Source organism: Parasteatoda tepidariorum, chromosome 11 (assembly GCF_982258835.1).
Source record: "Parasteatoda tepidariorum strain Cologne lab strain chromosome 11, Ptep-v5.0, whole genome shotgun sequence".
Taxonomy (NCBI): domain Eukaryota; kingdom Metazoa; phylum Arthropoda; class Arachnida; order Araneae; family Theridiidae; genus Parasteatoda; species Parasteatoda tepidariorum.
Window position 1 is genome coordinate 25173320 of NC_141765.1, and position 25728 is coordinate 25199047.

General features: G+C 27.7%; 1 protein-coding gene across 3 annotated transcripts in view; it reads right to left on the bottom strand.

The window, feature by feature from the left end:
- LOC107452623 (small glutamine-rich tetratricopeptide repeat-containing protein beta) overlaps positions 1-22393 on the bottom strand; it is a 37438-nt gene extending 15045 nt beyond the window's left edge. For 2 of the 3 annotated variants that reach the window (XM_016069159.5, XM_071187667.2), the window contains exons 1-8: positions 22250-22390; positions 18495-18603; positions 14684-14805; positions 10940-10997; positions 10757-10856; positions 4150-4254; positions 3912-4056; positions 1251-1316 (exon numbers count right to left, since the gene is read on the bottom strand). In XM_016069159.5, the coding sequence (XP_015924645.2) occupies positions 1251-1316; positions 3912-4056; positions 4150-4254; positions 10757-10856; positions 10940-10997; positions 14684-14805; positions 18495-18603 (705 nt within the window). In that variant the 5' untranslated portion in view covers positions 22250-22390. Of the gene's footprint in view, positions 1-1250; positions 1317-3911; positions 4057-4149; positions 4255-10756; positions 10857-10939; positions 10998-14683; positions 14806-18494; positions 18604-22249 lie in introns of all 3 variants that reach the window. The other variant, XM_016069160.4, reaches the window with a different exon arrangement.
- Between the last annotated feature and the right edge of the window lie 3335 nt (positions 22394-25728).

The following is a 25728-nucleotide window of genomic DNA, read 5'->3' on the forward strand; positions in this document are numbered from 1 at the left end:
TTTCTAAATAATTTTGTTTCTTAGTTTGGTTTGACAATAAAAATTCGGTGATTCAGAAAACCGGAAAAATCAGTTATCAGGAATAGCGATGGTCCCGATTGTTATAATCGGTTCCCTACTGTACATTCTTTCATCATTTGAATTAATTTTAATACTATATTAGTCTATAAGCAAAAAATATGAAGTTTATCACCCTTATTCTAGATTTTTTACGGATATTTTTTCCAATCAAATTAAAACTAAATTGTTATTTACCACTAAATTTAACAAAAATTTTATTTTTAAATACTTACATTAACTCTTTGAGAACTGTTGATATTGAAAACATAAAAAAACAATAAAAATTAAGCAATAGAAGAAAAATAAGAGTCTAATAATCATGATAATAATCATGACATATAATAATTTAAGTAAATGATCATTGATTTTTTTTAATGAACCAATCACTGATTTTTTTTTTTTTTTATCTATTTGCCTTTCAAAATATAAAAGTTAGAAACATAGGTCATTTTAACAGCTGAGATAGTCAGTAAAAATGAAACTTAAAAAATAAGCTATTTTATAATTTCTTACTTTTCACATTTTTTTAATATATCAATTATGAAACCAAAAGTGCAAAATCAGTGTATAGGGAAATACTTTAAATTTCAAAATTGTAGTAGAAAAATTAAAGTAAAAAAAACACAACTAGTAACACAACCTAGCAAAACACAAAAAAAAAAATAAAAACAACAAATAAAAAACCAACACCAGATTCAGCACACAAGAACTCAACATCAAACATTTGATTCACTACAATTACAGAAAATTTAAATTAGAAGACGTCATGGTTCGATACGTGCAGCATTCCAAACGTTTTTAATCATGCATGCCCATTCCACAATTAAAGCAAACAATAAGAGAATAGCAATGAAAATGGATACAACCTTTAATGGAACAAGAACAGGATATAATAACTATGAACTAAAAGAAATCAAATTTAAAGTAAACTGATCACCAAAGCATGTTAGAAACTCTAACTCAAAAACAAGAAAAAACTAAACAAGGAAACAAATACAAAAGGTAAGTCACCAAGGAAACAAAGGGTTATGGAACCAACATTTATCTAAAGATAAAACTCTATGAGACAAAAGGAAAAAAGAAAGAGTATCGGGCCCCTCAGGAAGTTGAAACCAGTATTTACCTAAAGGTAAATTCCCTGAGCAATAAACAACAGAAAGATTATTTAAAATTGTTAAGACTTTACTTACCATATTTCTAAAAGCTGGATTGCTAAATATGTTTCCCCAGTCTATATTTAAACCAGACATACCTTGCTGAAAATAATTTTTGGAAATTAATAATTTTAAAGCGTCACTTCTTTTATAAATGCAAAATAAATATAAAACATAATGCATATTTATTATACAAGCAAGTTGTCAGTCTAGTTTTTAAAAATAAAACTGTTTTATAATATTATGTATGAAATATTTCATTACATAGCCTGCCTTGCTAAGTACTTTCAATACTGATCTCATGCTAAAAAACTAATTGTGCATCACAGAGTGTGGCCTCAACATTCAGTTTCCCATTCATTTGGTAGGCAACAGGTAATCAATGTTTTCAAGAAATGTTAAGATCAGTATTTTAAAGTATTAGAAAAAAATTAAAATAAATAAGCTAACTTAGTAATTTCAGTCCTTTCATAAGTTACTTTTAAATTTAGAGACATTTTTTGGTTCCTTTTAGAGAAATTATTCTAATTTCTTCTATTTTCCAGAATCATAGGAACTTCAGGTTATAGATGTAAAAATCAGTAATTAATCTAAAAACCAATGTTTAGTATTAAGTGTTCATTCTAAAAACTCCAACCATAAAACTTTACTGGAACTATATACTATAGCAGAGTTTCCACGGTCTGGAAAATTTTATTAAAGCAATAGCAAAAATGATATATATATAAATAGATGTTTCAAACTATCAATAAATATTTAATTTAAAAGAAATATATATGGGTGTAAAAAATAACTCAGAAATAATTTTGTTATTCACAAATGAAAGATAAATTTAAGCATTTTTCAATAAACTTAAAAAATCTTAGCTACCACTAATTTATTTTTTCCAGGTCGTGGGAACCTTGCCATAAGTATGATCACAGTGTAAATGCTAATAAAACATTGTAATTGTAGATTGTTTTAAGTTAAAAATTAACAGTATCTTTTCATTCTTTTATTTTTTTGTAATTCTGCTTATTTTTCAGATTAAATCTGAACAATAAAAAAAAAATTTATGTTTTTCTTTTAATTAAAGCTTAATATTAAATATGACAAAATGTTTATTCCTAATAAAACAAAAAATTCCTTCAACTTTAATTTATTTTAAAAAAAATGTAAGTATCAATAATTGTATGACTAAATTTAAGTAATTTTCAATTCAAGAACCCTAAAAAGTATGGTTTATTAGTATATAATTTATCATAAAGCAATTTTAGCGATTTACAGGGTAATTTTGACTAGATTGTAAGTTATGTAACATTTCGTTTTTAATACTAACCTGAAATATAAGATAGATTTAATAAGTTACGTGTAAACTTACGTGTTTCAAACATTTCTAAACATTGGTAACAGAGGGGAACATAATGCAAATTCACGTTAATGTTTTATATTTTAATTTTATGCTCAAAATAGAAAAGTGCACTACAGTTTTGAATTTTATGTGCAAGATATATTACAACTGCAGCTGAATTTTTTATAAGTAGCATGGTGAATATTTAACAAAAAATTTTCTAAATGCCTCTTTACTTAAAAAATTACCCTAATATAAATTATGTAATGTTCTAGGATTTTTTTTACTTTTAATGAAATATTAGAGCAGTTATATTTTTTTATTCAAATTCCACTCAGCCATTTTTACTTTTACCTATACCTATTTATATCAAATACCTTTAAATTGGCAGTCTTAGCAATTATGAAGCTTATAATAATATGTTGACGATCTATAAAATTATAAATGTCCACATTAATTTATATATTGTCTTCAAATATAAGCTAAGGAAATCTAAAGTATTTTTTCAAAATAAAACTATACAAATTATTACAGTGTCCATAAAGCAACCTTAACAGCCCTGGCTTTACATGTAATTAGTTAGAACTAACGATCAGGCCTGAAAGTAAGACAGAAAAAGAGTAAAAACTGGTAGTAAAATCATTTCATTTATAGCTGATTTTTGGGAGGAATAAAATAAACACTTACGACTCTCAATGATATACTGTTCATCACCACTAAGTTTTTTACAGATACGAAAGTTTCGCATATATGTTATAACTGATACATAAAATTTTGGTAATTGCAGAAACATTTTATTCTTCCCCAAAACAAGCTCGAATAAATAATTTTCCAACCTGTTTTTTACTCCTTGATCTTGATGTGTACCGTCAAATCGAGAGGAGGGGTAAAACTTGGTATAAATTAAATGTCGAAAGATCTAGTGTTCAAGAAAAGCCAGCATTGAATAATGCAACAATGTAAATGGAAACAAAACCAAGCAATAATTAAGATTTTAAAAAAATAGAGAGAATGATAGAGTGCAACTTGTTATCTTTTCAAGTTTTGAACTTCTTTGTACAAGTTAAGACATTATATTTCAATGCAAACACTAAAACAATCGCTACAAACAAAAACAAATTGTTATATTCCAATAATATGAGAAAGGGTGTAAACTAGATCAGTAACCAATTGTTATATAACACTGCTGAAAAAAAAAAATTTCCCTTATACACTTTTATTAATATTTGAGACAGTCCAAGTTAAAAGGTTTCGTGGGTCCCTTTTGGCTTATGAGATTGATTTTTACATTTCCAATGTAAACTTTATATCATGTTTGAAAACAATAATAGTAATTAAAACAGTATTAAGAAACAACTCATACTTACAGCAGCACCAGGAGGAGATTGATCCTTTTTATCAAAAGCTAATTTCAAGTTATTTTGATAACTTTGATTATCAGGATCAAGTTCCAAAGCTTTATTAAAAGCCTCTACAGCTTTGTCATATAACTCCAAACTAGTGAAGGCTAAGCTGAAAAAGAAGAAATAAGAAATAAGCTGAAAAGAAGAAGAAATAATAAATTAATGAAATAAAAATTCTAAACAAATTTTAAAAAATAAATACCCCATTCGGCCATATGCTTTAGCATATTTTGGGTCAATTTTAATTGCCATTTCACAGTCTTTAATAGCACTCTTAAACTCATTTAATTTACTATATGCTGCAGCTCTAAAAAAAGAACACATAAACTTTTAGTATTTCAAGCCACTTTTAATAATTCTTCATAATTAAAAATTGAAAGTATATTACAAGTATACAATTTTCATATTTTATATTTTACTAAACTTTATCAATCATAATTATATCAATTACATATCATATATCAATTTCATATTTTACTACAATTTCAACTTTACACAGACAGCAAGTTGACATTTCAAACTATTTTACAAGCAAAAGTTAAATAACATTAAAGGAGCAAATCATCATAATAACATTAAAGGAGCTAATATTTTTCCTCAGAGAACGATTTATTTTATAAAATATAATAAGTACAAATTAAATGGATTAAATAGTTGACATTTGACCAAAAAACAGAAAAGTGAAGAATGAATATCTTATTATGTATTTGCTAAATTCTGTTAATTGGATTGTAATTTAATTTTAAATCAAACTAATTTTTGAAGCTTACATTTGTATGAAGTTTTTTAAAAAATAATATATAATTTGAAATTTTATCTTGGAATCGTAGGTAAACTTTCTGGTATTATATGTAAACTGTTCATTTTAGATGTAAATTCAACAATTATGAATACTAAAACTTATTCCAATTTTTTTTTCCTTCACTAACATTTCGATTTTTTTCCACCGATATGACTCCCTTGAATTTAAACTCCTCTTCTATAGGTTAAAATCTGTGGATCATTGTGTTTTACATTTTCCATTTTGTAGAATTTTTTTTCTACAAGAAATGTTTATTATACAAGAAGTTTTTATCTTTCAAATCTCGCCATTTGAAATCAGTAAATTTTTAGCAAAACATAACATAATAGACAGGACTTGAAAACCTTTCACATGCCTAAAAAATTTTGACAAAGAAGTAATACAATCAAATTATTGGCCAGTACAATATCATTCAACAATGTTTACATACTTTACAACAATGTTTAAATTTGTACATTAATTATTTTTGTATGCACAACAGCTAGAAACTTTTTTAATAAAATAATAAAAAAGAATAGGCAAAATTAATTGTATAAATTTTTCTTTGCATAGCTACTTAATATGTAGGCCTAACAATCATTGATATTTAGGACTAAACATTATTTTTTTCTCCCTTTTGATGCTGTTCATTTGCCCTATCTAAGCATTTTGGAAAATTTTTGTAGAAATATGAGGGGCACTTTAATCGATATTGCTGATTAAACATCAACATGCATGATGAGTCATGTAGGGTAAAAAATACCTGGCCAATTGGAACTTATAACGCTTGTCTGGTAAGATAATTTTTGAGCTAAGATAAATAAATTTTAGCAGATCTTAATGGTTCCTCATACTGCAAAGACTTAATACATTGGATGACTGAATTAACAAAACAGCTTGCCAGTTAGTATGCAAATGACCTGCATTTTTGAACTTCCTCTTATGAGATCTATAATTTATTCATATATATCAGGCTTTAAGTAGATTTTACTTTATAACTGATGTTGAACAGCTGACTCAATTCTGAGTTTAAAACTGGAACATAATAACTTTGAATCCCAACCTAAAAGACATGAAAAAACCCTGGATCAAGCATTGGGAAAGGGATAAACTAGCCTCCATGGAGGGATTTTTTTATGAAATAACCCGTATTTGCAATAAATGGAAGAAAAACCTCCCACAGTTAGTCAGACAAAAAAGAGACCTTTAGAGAGATTTTATTTTATTTCATTTTATAACCGGTATTGAACAGCTAATCCAATTCTAAGTTCACGACGATGTTCAACTCTGTATCCTTATAATTTTGAACCCAACCAAGAAGACAAGGGATCAAGAATATGAGACAAACTCGATAAAGAATATGAGACAAATTAGCTTTCATAGTGGACTTTTTGATGGAACTAACCCACATTTGTGATACATGCAGAGGAAAACTACAAACACCTCTAACAGTTAGCCCGACAGCAAGGACATTGTTATCCATGATCCATCTACCACTGAGGGTCTTTTACGTCCGCACTGCCATTGGGTTTGATCCGGGGGCATATAAACAGATCCTATCCAGGATAAGACACTTGATTGCAGTTGGAAAAGGCGATGATAATGCATAAATATAGTGGGCAAACGAAATTACATTAACCTAAACCACAATTCAATACTCGTTCTCTTCATGTCGGATATCCTTGATAAATAAAATAAACAAATTAAGAAACGCTTATGCAAGTGTTTTTCATAAAATTTCATTTTTTCAGAAGCATTGAAGAAATAAAAATAGGTTATTCGCTCTTTTACAGAAATTAATTGAAATTACATAGTTTTTTCAATAATTCTTCGTTTTACCCAATTACTTTTTTCAATAATTCATTTGTTAGTAAAAAAAATTTTTTCACGTAACTTGCATTATTCTGTAAGCTCATGTTGTTCATCTAAAAGTTAATTTATAAGTATGCGATGAATAAATTGTCGTAAAATACATTTGGCATTCTTTTTATCAAGTGATGTAGTGTGGTATAACTTAATAACACAGTAAAGCCGCACGGTATTTAGTAATACCGCATTTTTTAACTGTTATACAAGAAATCGAAATAACTCATCAACAGACTTGCGAGTTTGTAACTGCCTATATAACTTACACATCACTTTCACTCAAACATGCGATTACCAAATAAAAATTAGAGAAAAGATGATTTTGCTATGCTTTTAAATTAAATCAAGCTATTTCTTAAAAATATAATGAGAATGTACATGAAATATTTACAATATAATATAATGAGATTATAATATAATGAATAGAATGAGAAGATAATGAAGAATATAATGAGATTTTGTACATGAAATATTTACAAAGGAATAAAAATATTTTATTAATAAAATAATAACAAGAAATGTAAAATTTTAATAGCATGTTTCATTGGAACAATATTTTGAAGATTTCATTCCATCTAACTTTTATTGAAAGAAAAATGAAAAACATAACCTGTTTTAGTTTACATATGTTCTCTATTAAATCAATCTTCATAACAGAATAATGTAAACCTTTTTATGAAGATTTTTTAAGAAATTAACTAAGAAAATATTTACTACAAAAACAATAAGTATTCTAATAATGTTATATCACTTTAAAGTAATATTTTCTTGCAAATGAAATCGATAATTTTAAAATTTTAAAGCAAACGGAAAATTGTTAGCACCAAAATAAATATACAGCGTAAAGTCGCGTATCCGGAATCGGTGGGACTTCCAGAAGTCCGTATAATAGATTTTTCCGTATAATACACCCCCAAGGTAAACAAAGCTTAAAATGATTTAATAAACGATCTGAATCTAAGAAGCAAAAAATAAATAAACACTATTTTTAAGGGAAATAATGTTTTAGCATTAAAATATCTAATCAATCAAATATAAAATATTAGAAAAAAATATTATTGCTGAAAATATGGAAAACGAAAAAAATTTAACAGTTACGAAAATATTAATCCGCCATTTTGAACTAGAATGATTCAAGCAGGAAGGGGAAATTCTGGAACAAAGCTTAAAATGATCTAAATCTAAGAAGCAAAAAATAAATAAACATTATTTTTAAGGGGAATAATGTTTTAGTATTAGAATATCTAATCAATAAAACATGAAATATTAGAAAAAAAATATTATTGCTTAAAATATAGAAAACTAAAAAAAATTGACATATGAAAATAATAATCCGCCATTTTTAACTAGAATGATTCAAGCAAGAAAGGGAAATTCCCGTCATTCATTAAGGTGGGTAGATGGAGGAGAAAAATTCATTTCCTCCTTATTTGTGAAAGAAAATGAGTGTAAAGAGGAGATCATTTAAGTTGAGGGTGGGGAAGTAACAAATTATTGTTTTCTCTCCTATCATTGGCTATCAATCAAGCATAAAGGCGGGACACGCTGATCGGGTTCTCTTTATTTTTTTTTATGACTGAAAGAATCTGCTAAAGAAAGAATGTTACCCCCTTTTTCCCCCCGCCTCTTAATATTACATGGTATGGGGAAGAACGAATGTTTTGTTTCTCAAGGACGTGTATCCTTTTAGACCTATTCAAATTTTCCATTCGGACTCCCCCCCCCACCTAAACGCTTGCCCCGTTTACCCTTTTCCACAGTATTTCTTCTTTCAATAAAAAGATTCCAGGAAATGCCTCTTTTACTAGCCACCTGCATGGGAAAGGAGGGGGGAGGGGGACTCAGTTGCAGTCTTTTGAAAACAAATCTCCCTCTTTTTCCTACATTCCAAGGGAGGAGGGTCACTAACGGTCACTCAATGGACTTGGTAGAACTTCACTTCCCCTTTCTGGTGATTTATGGGTTCGATGCATGAATCAGAGGTTCAGTGCAAGCTAGAAAAAAAAAAATTGTCAAAAGATCTTTTTTTTTTTTTTTTAGGAAAGGGGAAGATGGAGAGATGTTTGTTTATTTTGATTGTTAAAAAGTGTTCGGGAAATCGACCCTTCCGGGAAAGGGACGTCCGGATATGGGACGTTACACTGTATATGCAATTGATATAGAGAAAAAAATATATATAAATGAAGGGATTTTTCTTTAATGACTTATGTCACTAGTTTTAAACTTTAAATGATATTTATACACCTGAAATCTATCCTGAATCTATAAAACATTCAATTTTATATGAGTCATATCTAATTTTATCTGATTTATAGAGAATCGATTAAAAGGAAATTAGAAAAACAATTGAAAGTTATTATGTGAGTTTGAACAGTTATCTTTTCAGTTCAGACTGAGAACCTGGAGTTAACCTGAATTTTATAAAAGTTTAAAATGAAACTGTGAAAAATTAAGTTTGAAAGCATTTTTTTCATTACTAGAAGCATTTATTTTAAAATAATATTTATTTAATTACTTTTTTAGAAATAATGCGAACATATCCTTCAAGAAAAATTCATTTAATTCCCTCATATTCCATCCAGATGAAAGTCCGGAAATACTTCATTTATTATGGAGGTCAATATAACCTTGATTTTCTCAGCAGTAGAATAATAAATGCAATAACTAGATAATGCACCATCTTAAAAATATTTTTATTCATTCAGATTTCATACAGGTTGTTCTATAACTATCATATGTAATATATATTAATATATTCCTAACAAAAACAAATAAATAAAAAATATTAAGGGTTTTGAATGAATATTTAAATGAGAAGAAACAAAAATACTAGTGAAATCTGATGAATCACTATTGATGGAGATGATATAAAAACATTTAAACCCAATTGAATGACGTAGGAACCTGAGAACTGATCAAGCAATTATTAGAAACACCTATTAGTTTTATCTAGCTAAAAGTGGTTTTACAAAAGGAAAAAAAAAGAAAAGATTTTTAAAAATTACAAAAGGACATTACAAAAGGAAAAGATTTTTAAAGAATCACGTAATGCGGTTAAAAATTAAAAGTATATTGTCCTTTATTCAATAACTGGGAATTCATTGGAAAATAAATTTATTAAGTTAAAAGATCACCATTAAATTGACACTATGCTTGATTAAAAATATTTATTTTGAAATTTTCATCATTTAACTGAACTTGTCATAGAAATGCCCTGATGATACTTTCTCATAGTTGTATCATATAATTTCATTGTAATTCAAAAATGAAAAAAAAAACTTCTAATTAATATTTTACTCATTTTATAATTCCTTAAGTACTACAATACATATTATAATGAAGAAATTTTTTGACTAAAGAAACATAGGGAGATATAAAATAATGATCTGGTTTGTTTCATGTATATCCAGATGTGAAAGGTGCAGAACTGCTCCTTTTTTTATTAAACAATATGCCTTTTTGATGACTTTAACAAACAGTGAGATAAAGAGCATGTGCTTCATTTAATATAGCTCTCACATTATTCACTTCATATTGAAATTTACAAGGAACAAATCAATAGATTTAAATAAAATAAGATTATATTACCTTAAATCAGTGTTTCTTTACCTTTTTAATATAATGGACCCCTTTTAAAAAACTTTAAGAAAATGTGAAAAAAATAATTGCAAAAAACATCAATTATTAAAAAAAAATTTAATTTTATTATTTTAATAGTATACAAAATTTTTAAAATTAACATTTTTAATGTGAAGGTTGTTGCTGCTTTTCCTTAATTAATAAATTGAATTGGGGGACGGTCTTCGACAAAACAACGTGCAAAGCAACGTTCAACATTCAATCAATTTCGATGTTATGTTTTTATTGTCACAAGTGTGGAAAATTTCGTTTCGGAGAGATGCACTGTAGCAAACAAATTATAGCTGCCATAGCTCGCTTTACAAGCAATGGGTAGGCTTCCAAACGTTTTAAAAATTAAGAGTAGTCAGCGGACCCCCAAAATATAACTCATGGACCCCTTGGGGGTTCATGAACCACAGGTTAAGAAACCCTGCCTTAAATAATATACAAATAAAATAAGATGAATAATTTCAACTATACCACAGATAACTAGTACACTATGACATAAATATAACCTAAAATTAAACCAATAAAAATTTACCGATTTCCATAGTATATAGCATTTTGGTTATCTATCTCAATGGCAGCTGTATAATATCTAATAGCTTCAGAAAACTGATTGTTCTTCATAAGATTATTTCCTAAATCAATAAAAGAACACTTTTTACTCATAAGAAACACATCCCGCAAAAATTTAAAGGAGAGTACTAATAATTACACTAACCTATATTTTTCATTATAATTGCTTCCTTTAGCTCTCCGGGTAACTGGTCATCCATTTCCTACAACAACAACAAAAAAATCATTATTTTTGAAACTAAACCAAAATAATTATAAAGGAAAGTTTAATAATATTCCTTATTTAAGCAGTATATTTTTATTTTTGAAAACACAAATTTAATAACTGCAGTTATTCAATGTGCATTGCATTGCAATGCAATGCAGCTGATCTTCGCTTTTTAAAATCTTTAAGATAATATGAAAGAATAGAAACATAACTTTTGTACTAGCATTGAAAAAAAATTATGCAGCATTAATGGTATTCATCTAACAAATTGTTTCATATTTTCTTAATGAATATGCTAATATACAAGGTGAGGATGTTTGTATATCAGGAGTATCTAATTTGGATTGCTATAACTGAGTTATCCTCTATTTATTACTGCATATTAGACAGAACATTTAAGATAATTTTGTATCTACTAAGAGTAAAAACTTTTTCAATCACCTTCAAATAAGCACTTGTTATTTGCAAGAATAGCCTTTAACCTGGCATAATAATGTATCATGTTTTGATGTGAAAAGGGAAGTTACCTTAAACTCAATTAATGACAGTGTGGAAAGAAATATTAAATTAATGCAAGACTTTGATGGGTACAGAATGATACAGAACAAAAACAATTTGCTATTCAAAGTATGCATTACATATTATATGTAGATTATAAAAATATAGCATTAAAAAGTATATATTCACACTAATTTTAAGTTTTGAGATTCTGACCATGTGATAATATAGTTAGTATATATGAGTTGGTGACTTATTAAATAATGTTTAATTAATAATGCTCAGAACTTGATTTGTTCACAATCCATCATATTTTCATAGAAAACATCTGTAGAGTTTGCACTGGATAATTTGCCCTACCCAACTTAAACTTTATAAGTCCGCTAATGTGCTTTAAAAAAAATGATAAATAAATAAATATTTTAGGAGGTACAGTCCGCAACAAAAAAAAAAAGATATCACCCTGAATAACTCTCGTTATCGGATTTTCACGAACTAAAAGTCAATCTTAATGGTTCCCGGGGGTGACCTCAAATATGCTAATTAATTAGTGCTAACTATTAATTAAGTTACAAAATCAGACACAAAAACGTACTTTCTTTGATAAAACATATATTTTTTTTTACATATTTGGAATCTAGACACTTAAATTAGGGGGGGTAGACAAAATTTTGAAAAAATTGGGTCGTAAATTGGGTAGCAATAAAGGTTTATATTGGTAGCAATAAAGGGTTGGGTAGCAATAAAGGTTGCTAGGCAACCTAGTAAAAGAACTCTGAATGTAAAAAAAAAAATGAAATAGTGTTCTGTGATTGCTGGGAGAGGTTTAATTAATTGTTAATAGAAAATGTCTCAAAGTTTCTAGGCAATAGACAATTTTTAAGCTGATTTCTGTCCAAAAAGCAAAAAAAAAATTTTAAATCTCCTTTGAAAAGAAAATTTGAATTGATTTATAAATTATTTATGATTTTTTAAGTTTTTAGAATTTAAATACTTGAACTTTTTATCTGATATTATTTAGATATGTTGTTTTTGCTATATTTATTCGAGGATTTCTTACTAAAATCAAATTGACATAACTTATTATAGCTATATACAAAATTTTAGGGATAATCATTTTTACAGATTTAATCGAGTCTTCTAGGCAAGAAAGTTTGAAGAAACAAAAAGTGCTTGAAAAATAAAATGTAGATTGTATAGTAATTCTAATACACATTCACAAGTTTTTCTATAATTTACGATATTTCTTTTTTCTATAACTCAAGGAATTTCTGAATGTTAAGTGGCATTTTAAAAACATTGAAACATGTTATATTTAAGAATAAGATATTGAAATAATATGTTGCATATTGTATGATTCATTGTTTAAAAAATCACTTCATTCTGCTAGATATTTAGGTTACATGGTTTTCTTTGGATAAAGATTATTAGCAGATAGCATCCCCATGTTTCGATACATTCTGAAACTTATGTTCGCAAATTCACCATGAAATGTCGCACAGCATATTCTTCAATTAACTCAAAATTCTTCAATATGTTAAAATTAGTATTTATAGAAATAGACCTAATACAAGGATAAAAAAAAATCATTTATCTTTATTTTATTATTCATTTATTATTTGTTCATTAACATACCTGCCAACCTGCCAGGGGAAAAAATAGGAACATGTCACGCGGTCGAGACATTAAAGTTTACTTCTTTACACTAAATGTTTGTATAATTGTAACTGTATAAGATTTAATGTAACAATTATTATTGATTATAATACATATCAACTGACAAGATTTCTGATTATTATTCTTATTCATCAAACTAATAAAACAGAAATGATAGCTGATTTTAGTAATTTAAAACATATTCAAAAACAAAATATTTTATTATTACTCAAACATATGTGACAATAAACACATATAAAAAAATAATCAATTTTTCTTGTTAAGTGCTACAGTTGTAGCAGATTTGGCTGATTTTAAAAACTTTTCATCAAACACTTGTCTATAACAAGGCTGAATCATTTGAGACTTGGCAATCAAAATTGCCTGCAAAGTAGACGCATTCATGCTACCCCTAAACTCAGTCTTATTTATTCGCACTAGACTAAAAAGTCTTTCACAGGCTGCATTACTGAGGAAATGTTAAAATTCCTAACATCACCCGTGATAATCTTGCATATTTTGGTTTTCCTAGAGGACCTTTCTCTTTAGAGAGTTCTGCCCACTGATTATCAGCTCTTTCATTATTTATAGTAGATTCAGGACATTTTTCAAGCTGATAGGACAAAAACTCTGACTCGAGAGTATCAACTGCATCAAAATACGATTCATAATTTTCTTTAAGTAGCATAGAGAGATATAAGTCAATAAAATATTTCACAGAGGAAAATGTCTTCTCAGTTTTTTTAGACATATCAGCAACTTCAGCATGTTCTAATTATGAAGGAAATTAGCAATAACAAGATGCACAGAAGTATTTTCTCACATGAGAAAAAAGCTCTGTTCTCTCCTTGTTAGAGTTCTTTAATGGAGTCCTTGCATTCAGAGCCAACAACTAACTCATCATCTTTTTTTGGTTCTCAAATATGTTATACCTAACATCAAATACAGAGTTTGAACTGCTAATAATACTTACCTTTACAAATCTACTTAATAATTCAGCGAAAAAATTTGCAAGTTCACATTTTGTAAAACATATCTCTGAAAAGCAAACTCTATATAGTGCTTATATAACATTTGTATTATGAACTTAAAAACAATATTTAGTCTATTTTTATTCTGTTATTTCATGAATAAATATTCCAATCCAATTCATTTTTTTACTCAGTATTATTAATGTAAATGCATGCATTGTGTTTGAATGAATGCATTGTGTTTGAATGAATTGTGACAACGTTGAATAGATTAGAACAATCAATGGGCAAACCAGGATTTTGCATAACATGTGGCAAAATTCGACATTGTAAAGAAAAAAATCTCATTTTTGAAAAGGGAAAATTAAGCACTTTTTAAAAACAACTAATAAAAAAAAGCACCTTTAAGAGCTTTTAAAAAAAGAAAATAAAAAATGAACACCTTTAAGCACTTTTTAAAAACACTGTGCATCATGTTTACATTAATATAAACATTATCTTTCTTGAGCAAATAAAATAAACAAATAAAACTATCACTTGCTTTTAACTTTCTTACCTCAAATGACAGAACATAACTGTTGAATATTTCGTCTAATGAAAGGACATCTTTTTGACTTTCAGTTAATCTTGCATCACTTGAATCAATATCATAAGCTGTTTGCAAGCACTGAACAGCAACTAAAAAATAATTTAATAAATTTTGACATCAGCTAGAGAAATATGCATTAAGAATGTTCTTAAATGACCAATCCATATAAATTTTAAGAAATCTTGTCAAAAAAGTATTCACATTAGGGTCATAAATTAATATTTAAAAGGGGAAAATACAAAAATATTATACAAAAACTAACAATAATTGTTGAACAATAAATGTAATGTTGATGACAAACATTAAAAACCAGTTTCAATGCTTTGTGAAACTTGGATCACCTTTCTACTTTCCAACTACAGTAATTTCCGGTGGACACGCTGCACCGCTGTACAGGCCGCACCCGCAAAAAACATTGCTAGAAATTTCAATTTTCATCTTACAGGCCGCACCTCCGTAAAGCCCACACTCTCATTTTTTTTTCGATCGATCATCGATTTTTATCAAATATCACATGCATGAAAATACACTTAAAAAATAATAATCTTTAAAACATAAACTCTATACTTAGAAAGCAGTTACTGATAAAAAATAAAAAAATTATATACACCCTTATTATATAAAGAAAAAATTGAGAATGATACTTACTTACAGAAGAAATATGTATAACCAATCAAAATCGTAAGTTGAGAATGTGTATGCGATGAAAAATAAACTGATCACAAAATAAAAATAAATCACCATTTTTCTTTTATTTACTTTTCAAATATTTCTGATCATATATTTATTCAAAACTATTGAAATTGGATTCTTCGCTGTCAGAACAAAACAAACGTTGTAAATCATCATCTAGTTCATTTTCTATGTCATCTTTATCATCCGACATCAAGGAAGGAACATCTTTCACGCAAATGAGCGTAGTAGTAAGATAAAAGAAAGAGAAGGAAATGTATGAATGGTATTCTGTAGAACAAGTAGGGGGAACGAACTAAATAATTTGAAGATAGCAGTGCAATATGTTGAAATACATTCGGCCTCCCTTCCCACATTAGGTTACCTTATTCTAGGTGCAACCAGGAAGAATAACTATTTCATTCGCTAGTTACAATAGTAACGGTCAAATGTAACAGCAGCCTTCAAAATGAAGATTCTTCAGTGACCTTCAACCTTCAGTAAAGAAAATGAATAGTTAAAAAGAAAATGAAGTGCTAAATAGAAAATTAATGATCACGGCAGTCATAGGAGGGGCGGAACTTGCGGAAGGATTCTATGATGTCCACAATATTTATGACATCAACAGTCCAACATAAATTTAGTGTTAGTAAAAATAAAAATGAAACACTTCCCTCTCCTCTTTGGACTGTGAAATTCGGAAGGGAGAGATAAAATGCTTCGTTCTTTCTCCCCTCAACCCCCTGCAATCACTTGTGTGAGGAAGGGTTGGGAACGATGACAGAACATATGGAAAATTAAACAAATTGTTCTTTTGATCACTAGTTGTAGACAGAAGATTTTAATTTTTTCCTTGTTTTTCATTTTGTTTCTAAAATTTTATTTATTACTAAACTGTTCTTTGGGCTGGGTTCATTCTAGCTTCATGAAAAAAGCGATAAATTCTGAAAAGAACACATTTCCTCATAATCAATAAAAAATCAAGGTTCTAAAGAAGGATATCCAATTTTAAAAATAAAGTTCTTATTGTTTATCATTAAAAAATTTAAATCTTTTCAATCCAAAGCAGTTAAACATTTAAAAAAAAAATCGTTTCACTACTTCGTAAGAGAAATCGCTAAAAACAGAAAGAAACTACGATTGCACTTAATTCACAAATGAAACATTTCAAATAAGACAAAATCTTTTGTCTCGAAATCTTAGGCTTCAATTATTTATTTTAAATCTATATATCAGTGATAAATAACTTCATAGATAATGAAAAATGTGATAAATAAGTTCATAGATAATGAAAAATAATGAAGTATTGAAAAAGTTTATTTTTGATTTTTAGATGATGTAGAAAATGCTGAAGTAAACGCTACAAAAAATTTTCTTACTGAAATTTATTAAAAGAAAAGATCATGTAAAATATAATAGAAAGAGAATACTTACTTTCAAGAAAAAATAAAATAAATTATCGATTTCAATGTCAAATGAATTTAGAAAATTTCAATAGTCAAATTACAGATGGTCAGGATCTTACTGCACAAAAATACTATTAAAACTTCTAATTTGATCATATATTAATAACTAATTCTTATGCATGAGCAATATTACATTTAATAAAAAGTAAAAAAAAATTCCATTTCAAATAAGGTAAATTATAGCAAACAAAATATCCATTAAAGTCAGGACTGTCTACCCACCCACCTGTCCAAAAAAAACTAATCAACCCACATTTAGTGGGTATTTTTAAAAAATAACAACAAAAAAAAGGAGTTGGTTGGCCAACCTTTTTTTTTTCTGTTATTACTACAGTTAGCATTATAATTTCACACATATTTAAATATTTTTCTCAATTTCCTCATTTTTAAGCAAAATAATCTTGATTAGATGCTAAAAAGTAGAGCAAAACATTTTTAATACATTTTTGAAATTTTCATTTTATGGAAACATATTATATTTCAAAGAATAAAAAATATTTTGACATAGCAGAAATGGAACACACTTTGTATTTTACCAAAATATTTCAAGTTCAATGATATCACATAATATAAATTTTATAAGAAAATTTTGTAATTTACATGAATTGATGATATATTGGCACAGTAAAAATAAAATGAATGCCATATTTAATTTAGTTATAAGTTCTGTAATAGTTTCTTTTGGTTCTGCTTCACTCATTTAATGTCTTTAAACTTTAACAAGCTTTTTCAAGACTTTAACTGTTTTGCAGTTCGGACCAAACATGTTCACTTGTAAAAAACCTGCATTCAATAGCTGCTGGCGAGCTAACTAAATCATAAAATGGGCAAATTATTTTGTTTTCTTCAACAGACTTTCATTAAATAATGAATGTGGGTACACACTTGATCTTTTATTCTGAAACACAGAACTAGAATTAATCATTCAACATTTTTCTTTGAAATCCAATCCTCTGCTTCTTTCTTCCTGTATTTAGAAAGTTTTTTTCCATTGTATTTTGAATTCAGTATATTAGTTAAAAAATAGAAAGGAGTAAGGGCTTGATTACACGTCCTTTTAATTATTTTTTCATATAGGCTTAGAGTTTCATTGTCTGGTTGGTTTAAGTTCTGGTTCTGTGTTACTTTTCAAATAAAAAAATTTGTACAACTAATAAGTAATAATTAACAGTCATCTCATTTTTTGTATGCTGATAATGGTCAATCTTAAATTGTTAAAAATGAAAGAAAAGCTACTGGGGTGGTAAGAATATTGGGTGTTATTCTGATAAGACTAACTTTCAGTTATCACCAAACTTTGTTTTAAAATATCTATAAGACAGAGTTTAAATAAAATTAAATTAATTAATCGAAATTGGGAAACATTTTTGGCTATACCTCATCTAATAAAAATGAAATGAAGTGGCATAACAGTTTAATTTGTTTGTTAAAATTTATACTTAACTTATCTTAACACTGCATGCTGTTATAGATTTAGTAATAAAATTATATACTATGTTACAAGATTGTCTACTAATAATATACATTGTTCTATACAAAAAAAAATTAAACCCCAAAAAACCCACCTGGGTTGGGTTTTTTTTAAGTAAAGCTCAGGTTTTTTCAGCCCTGATTAAAGTATTAGACATCTTACAACCTACCTTCTAAACTTTCTCGAGTATCTGGAGTCAAAGTATCCCGCGCTGATTCGTCTTTAAGGAATTTTATGATAGATATAACCAGTTTCATATTTGAGGGAATTGAAGCCATCTAAAAAAAAAAAAAATGCAAATCCATAACTGATGTTAAAATATTTAAATGGTAAAAAAAAAACTAATAGTTATTCAAAACAATTAATTAAAATAAATAATGATAAATAAAAAATAATAAAAAAGCCTACTACAAAACTGATAAATAAAATATTGTTCTCAATTTTTGCATTACTTACTTAGAATAATCTAAATTTTCCAAAAAAACAGTAATTACTAGGACCTGCTGCGGCAAAATAAAAATGCTACTAAAAACAAAAGTTTCCTTTCAGTATGTGTACTTTTAAATAAATGATAAAGATAAAAGGAGAAAAACTTAAACAGTTTTTCATGAGAAATACTAAATGTAATTTTAAAAAATGCAATACAATAAACTTTAGATAATCCACGGATGGATCATTCTTGCTTCCTTTGTTTTTGTTGCAACGATAAACAACATGGATTTACAATTGAAAATTAAAAAATTCATAGAGATGTAACTATTTTAAGAATTTTCAGAACCACATTCTAGCAAACATTTATGTTTGTAGCCCAGGTATTCACAATTAATCAAATAATGGGTCTACATTTAAATATTGCAGCTTCAAGTGCAATACATAATAAGTAAAACCAAGCAAGGAAAAGGTGAAAATAGCAAGTCATTCATAGAGAGCAAAGTTATTCACAAGGATGGAATTCAAATTTCAATTAATAGAATTGGAGCCCATCAAGCAGTTTTTTCTCCTGGATCGTATTGTTGCTATTCAAAGCAATAATATTGAAAGCAAGTAAATAATTTTTTAATCATGGCTTCATATAATAAATGGTAATGAATTATCCTCAGTCATTTATTTAGTCAACGTGTAACACATTCTTGGAACTCTTTATCAGTGTTATAAAATTTAAAACTAACAAATGAGGATGGTCCCCACATAACACCCCTAAAGGAAAAAGAATGAAGCAGGGCTTTGAATAATTTATGGGCTATATGATTTCAAAATTATTTTCAGTTGTCTATTTTTAATTTTGTTACTGATAAGAGCTTTTAAAAATGGCTTATGCACAGTTTTGCACATCATTTTTTGCTTTTTTTTTTAATAGCGTTGAAATTTTTAAAAAATGCAGAAGAAAATGCGAATAAAACTGCTAATCGAGGGTATGTAATAATAGAAATTAAAATAATCATTTATAATAAAAATTTCATGATGTGTGTCTTTTTCAAACAATTTGCGGATTATCTGCGAATTTGCTTATCCACTCTTCATGGACCACGCAATTCCACGAATCTGGGAGTTTACTGTAGTTCTCAAAAATGCCGATATAAACAAAAGTTTTCATTCAGTATGTCAATTTTTAAATGAATGATAAAGACTAAAAAAGAGAAAAGGTGAATTTCCAGCAGTAACAAAAGGACAAAATCAATGTATTTTTGACTGTAACAAAAAATTTTAAACATATTTTTAATGATTAATATTTAGACTTTCATAATCTTCATAGCTAAGTAATAAAAATGACTAACCTAGGAATTTTCCATTTATAACATTTCTTAAAATTTAAAAAATAGTAATGGAAGGCCATTTTTTCGATATGATTATCACATTATCATATTTTTCATAAAAACTTAGCCAAGCTATAAAAAGAAAAAAATTGGACAAATAAGAATACATAAAGAAGGGATTAATTACTATAATTTGACCTATATTTCTGAAAAATAATTATATTAACCACAGAAATAAGGCACTTGTTAATGGTAACCAAATAACAAAAAGTTAAAAATGACAAACTTCAATTTACAATAATTTATTGAACTAGAAAAGCATTCTGAAATTTAAACCTACAGTTAACAGTAATTCACTCATCTTTTAAGGCATTATAAAATTTAAATCTACAACGAAGTCTTGAACCAGAGCCATCTGTTGTAATTTTAGGATTCTCTAATCTCTACATAATTTGATCAGAGTCTCGAGCATTTTTCTTCTTTCTCTGGAAACATAGTATCCTTCCTTCATTTTCATGCTTTCTCAAACAGAATATTTCTATATATTCATCTACTATATGAAGTCTTTGTCGAACATTGTTCTTTTTTCTTCTTTTTTATCTGTTTCCTTTTCATTTTACCAACAGAAATTGCCCAACTATTAATACATCCTTTGGCATATTCTCATAGCTTGGTGTATTTGACTCTTCTATAACTTCACCTGTAACAACATTTATAATAATTTGCCTGTTCTCTTTAAAGTGAAATCTTTTCAGTTTAGAAAAGAAAAGAAAATACTCACTATATTCAGTAAAAGAGTTTCTTACAGGTTTCAAGTAGTGAATGCTATATGTGTCAGGAAGAAAATGGGAATTATTCCCTCTTTCTGCAAGATTTGCTTTGAATTTATTTATCTCTTCTTTTGAAATAAATGCCACTTTGATATATTGGGTTGGTATTTTCTGCAGCTACTTTTGCAAATTCTTCTGCAGTTGTGGCCAATCTTCCAGCCAAGATTATTCCTCACACTGAACATTTTATAATACCACCAATACCATCAGCAGTCCCTTTCCCATGGCATTTTTAGTGGCAAAAAGTTTCAAGTTGACATTACACCATATTGTTCTAACATGAATTTAAATTAGTGAACAGATATTTTTGCTGAAATTGGCTTACGGCCTTATCACTCAAAAAATGCTTTATAATTGCAGAAATATAATTAACAAGTTATCAATTGAAACAGCAAGGAAGGTAAAAACAGTTACATTTCCGTGATCCATTTCATTACTTAAACGTATATTCAGTCCCTTTTTTTGTTCGTAAGAAACGTAAATGAAAATCGTCACCTATTGATAAGTGAGGATTGCTTGATGATGCTAATAAGCAGCTTGGACCTAATTTTGAATTTTAATTGCAAAATTTTCTACTTGTACAACCACAGACTTTTCATTTGCTTCTTCTTTACTTTCTTCAAAGAATTTATGTTGCCTTTTGATGTAAGTGTGCTTTTAAGAAAATGAAGGCATTCTGTAACTGAGCCTTTATATCCTTCTTTTTACAGATTTTTCTTTATTACATGATATATTCTTTTTTTAACTAGGAGTTATTTCCATATAGTGATCTGATGCACCAACTACAATCGCCAAGGAGCTAAACAGACTTTAAACAGTAGTTTCCAAGATTTAGTGATTATTTTGTTCTATTTCTTTAAAACAAAACGTAAATTAATAATTTTAATAAAAAAATCGTAACATATGTAGATATATATTTATTAAAATATGATTCTCTTATCCACAATGGGCAGTCACGATTAATTGAAACCCGAACTAGAATAGTAATATCTAGTTTTTGAATAAAAATTATTAAACAGGTATAATACAAAATGTTCAGAGAACCAATCTTTTCAAATAAAATTTATATTTTCAATTCAATAACAAAATAGTTATGCAATTCAACAAATTAAGTGTGATCAGTGATAGGAAAAACATGAATATAATCGTAAAATCACACTATATTCATGTCTTTCCTTAAGCCGGTTGAATTAAATTAGAAAAAATAATTAAGCAATGCGATATTTGAAACATATAAAATCGGTACGAATCATCAAAATTATAAACTAATAAAATGTGTTATCAGTTCATTTTTAAAATTCTGATAAAGTACTATGTATAAAATAGTTAAAATAATCTACCTTTATTGATAAATTTGAATGAAATAAATGCAGACTATTTAAAAGTAAACGACTAGTAAAATATATGATTCACGAAGAAAAACAACTGAATTTCAGATTAAGATTACGATTAACATTTACACGTCTTATTTATTTTAAATTTTCGATTAACCGCGAACCGTAAATCATGAAGTTGGGAATTTCTACGTGAGGTAAGTATTGGTGATCAGAATGGGCTACAGGTGGCGTAGAGCAGACTCTCTACCCATGGCAATACTTTGCATGATTTCACCTTTAGCATGTGGACAGTGAGAGAAGGACGTACATTAGTTTCTGTCATGATCTTCAAAAAGATTAAAACCTTTTAAGTTAGGAAACTATGTGGAATTGAAAACTACATTGAACATAGCTCTAAAAGAAAGTGCCGTATAAATTTTAAAAAATATTTTTTTTGAAAATTAAATACTAAAAATAATAAGTAATGGGGAAAATATTATAGTAAATCCCTATACAAGTGAGAAAAAGAAGAGAAGGAAGAGGGAGAGGCAAGATATGGAACCAGTCTTCCCAGATGGTGCATTCGAGTGTTGCGATAGCGAATGAGGTTTTTGGAAAGCCCCTTCATAAAGCTCCTAGGCAGTTCTAAATAAACATTGAAACAAAAAACTTGAATTAAAATTTAAGAGACCTATGTTTATTGCCGATTTTTGATTATGAAACACTTCATTCAACTGTATTCAGGGACTGGATTGGAGAGCACCTTCGGTTTGCTGTGTGGTTGGAAGAGGAAACAAAAGTACCTAGTTAAAAATATGTCTTAAAAAAATTAATTAAAAGAGATGCAAACATTTCTGTAAACACAATACACTTTCATATTCTTAAAAATATAACTACTGACCCCTAACTACAAATTATAACTATAATAATAATTCGCGATCGCTACTTTCGAATACGCCATCTGGCGAGAAAACCGGATGGATGTCTTAACCCTTCCCTTTCCCTTACCTCCTCTTCTCATTTGTATAGTTCTGTTTTGAATATAAATATTTTTGACAACTAGTTAATGTAATCAAATGCTTTAAAAAAGACAATTTGATGATTAATAGAGATCAAAAGTTAAAAGAGATCAAAAGTTATTTCGGTTGTTTCGCTTACGTTTTGCACTTTGTTTTACGATAAATAAATAACTAAGAGCTTAGAAGTAATAAGTGTTTTATGAATAATAAGATAAATGACAAAATTAATAATTTAATACTTAAAATTCTCATCACTTCTTAATTATTCGTAAAATTGACTTGGTTTTGCTCGCATTCAATTCAGCATAAAACAATATAAAGGATGCAATAATTTTTTTTTCTCTCTCTAACGATGTCAAACGTTTGAATGGGTATTAATTCAAAACTGTACTTTTTAAGCATTATATTATAACTTTTAAACTCTTACTTTTATAAACTTTGTTTTGGTTTCACTTGATTAATTATACAGAAAAAAAAGGAAGATAATAGTACCTTATTTCTCTGGATAAGAGTTTCAAACGCGAAATCAATATAAATAAAATATGGATTTTTTTGCACTTCATGCTTACTAAATCCCTTATGATTTCTGAATTATTAGTCCTATCGACTTTGATTTTTGTGTCATTCGACTGAGAGGGAAAAAAATCATAGATAACAACATCTCACTTGTCTTTATAGTAGTGTTTAAAGGACCATTCACAAGGCACACACAGCATTCGATTGCCGAGGGAAAATGTAATGTAAGATGAGCTGCTCGTGCAAGCGTGAATCCCGATTATGTGGAATCACAAATGCAAATTCCATGCTGTGAGGATGCTCCAATAGCCTTCCACCCTTTTCATCCCCCCTCCTTTTCAACAAATTCAAAATGGTAGCTAAAGCTCACTTCGAGGGAGAGGGAAAACTTCAGTTGCTAAACGAAATCGTAATTTTTTTTTTTCAATTTGATCCTTAAAAAAAAAAAAAAACTAGGAAGCACACACGTTTAATTATAAAACTATTCATTAAATAAGGTGAAAATTTTTTACCATTGTCTAATCGTCTTATTTCAGGATTTTAATAGGAAACTGTTAACCTATATTTTGCTTCATTTTTCTAATAGCATCAGATTATTTGAGGTTTTCTGGCTGACAATTTCTTGCACCACTTGGTTCAAAATGTGAATGCCCATATATGCTTAAAAATATTTATCGAATATAGTCAAAATTATTTTTATTTGACGAAAAACAAGAAAGTTGTAAGAATAGAAAGCCGTGCCGTCGTTTTTTTTTTTCTTTTTTGACGTCATCTTTTGGTGGAGGACATCATTTACGTTGCAACATATATATATATATATATATATATATATATATATATATATATATATATATATATATATATATATATATATATATATATATATATATATATATATATATATATATATATATATATATATATATATGCAGAAATTTTACCCGTCCCCGAGGACGGCTTGTCCACCAATGTACCCGTCCTCCTTTGAAACTAATCCATAGGTTCTAAATAAATAAAAACATAGTTTTCTCTTATTTATTATAACATCTATCTCTTATTTATTTCTCTTATTTATTATCTTATTTATTTTAACATGTGCAGCATATTGATATATATTTTTGAAGCTTAGTCGAATTTAGGTAAGTGTGATTTTATTCATGTTGAGATTTGCTTATGACGAGCTTTGTACGAAAAAAAAAATAACCTTTTTCAATAGTACTTTGAGTATTTTGAATCTGAATTTGTTTTTTAAATGCAACTTCTGTTCCATAGCTTGCTCATAATAATTATCTGATGCAAGTACCTTGACCCCCGTTTTTTGTGTGAAATTTAGTTTTTATCAATATTTAATCCCTTACCTAGATTATATATATATATATATATATATATATATATATATATATATATATATATATATATATATATATATATATATATATATATATATATATATATATATACAGAAATTTTACCCGTCCCCGAGGACGGCTTGTCCAACAATGTACCCGTCCTCCTTTGAAACTAATCCATAGGTTCTAAATAAATAAAAATATAATTTTCTCTTATTTATTGCAAACATTTATATAAATTGCACAATGAATTAGTAGTTAATAGGATTACAAATGCTGGGATCACATTATACAGTAATAAAGGAAATACTAGGTTACAAATAGTAATCTAGTACTTCTTTTATGAAATAATTTATTTCTTTTATGAAATTATTTAAATGACAAAAGTCAAGTTATCTGGAATGTCAATTTATACTACGTTTGGTACTACGTTTTTTAAATGAATCAAATATGACGTTTGCCAGTTCCACAATCAAGCCAATGATTTATAGAGGTTTCTGCATAGAAATTTGAAAGGGGTTTTCCATTTAGGTAGCTGTTCATAATTGAGTTTAACGCTTCGTTTAAGACCAGTACGTAATGTGTTTTTTTGTAAGTTCATTGCTGAAAAGCCTCTTTC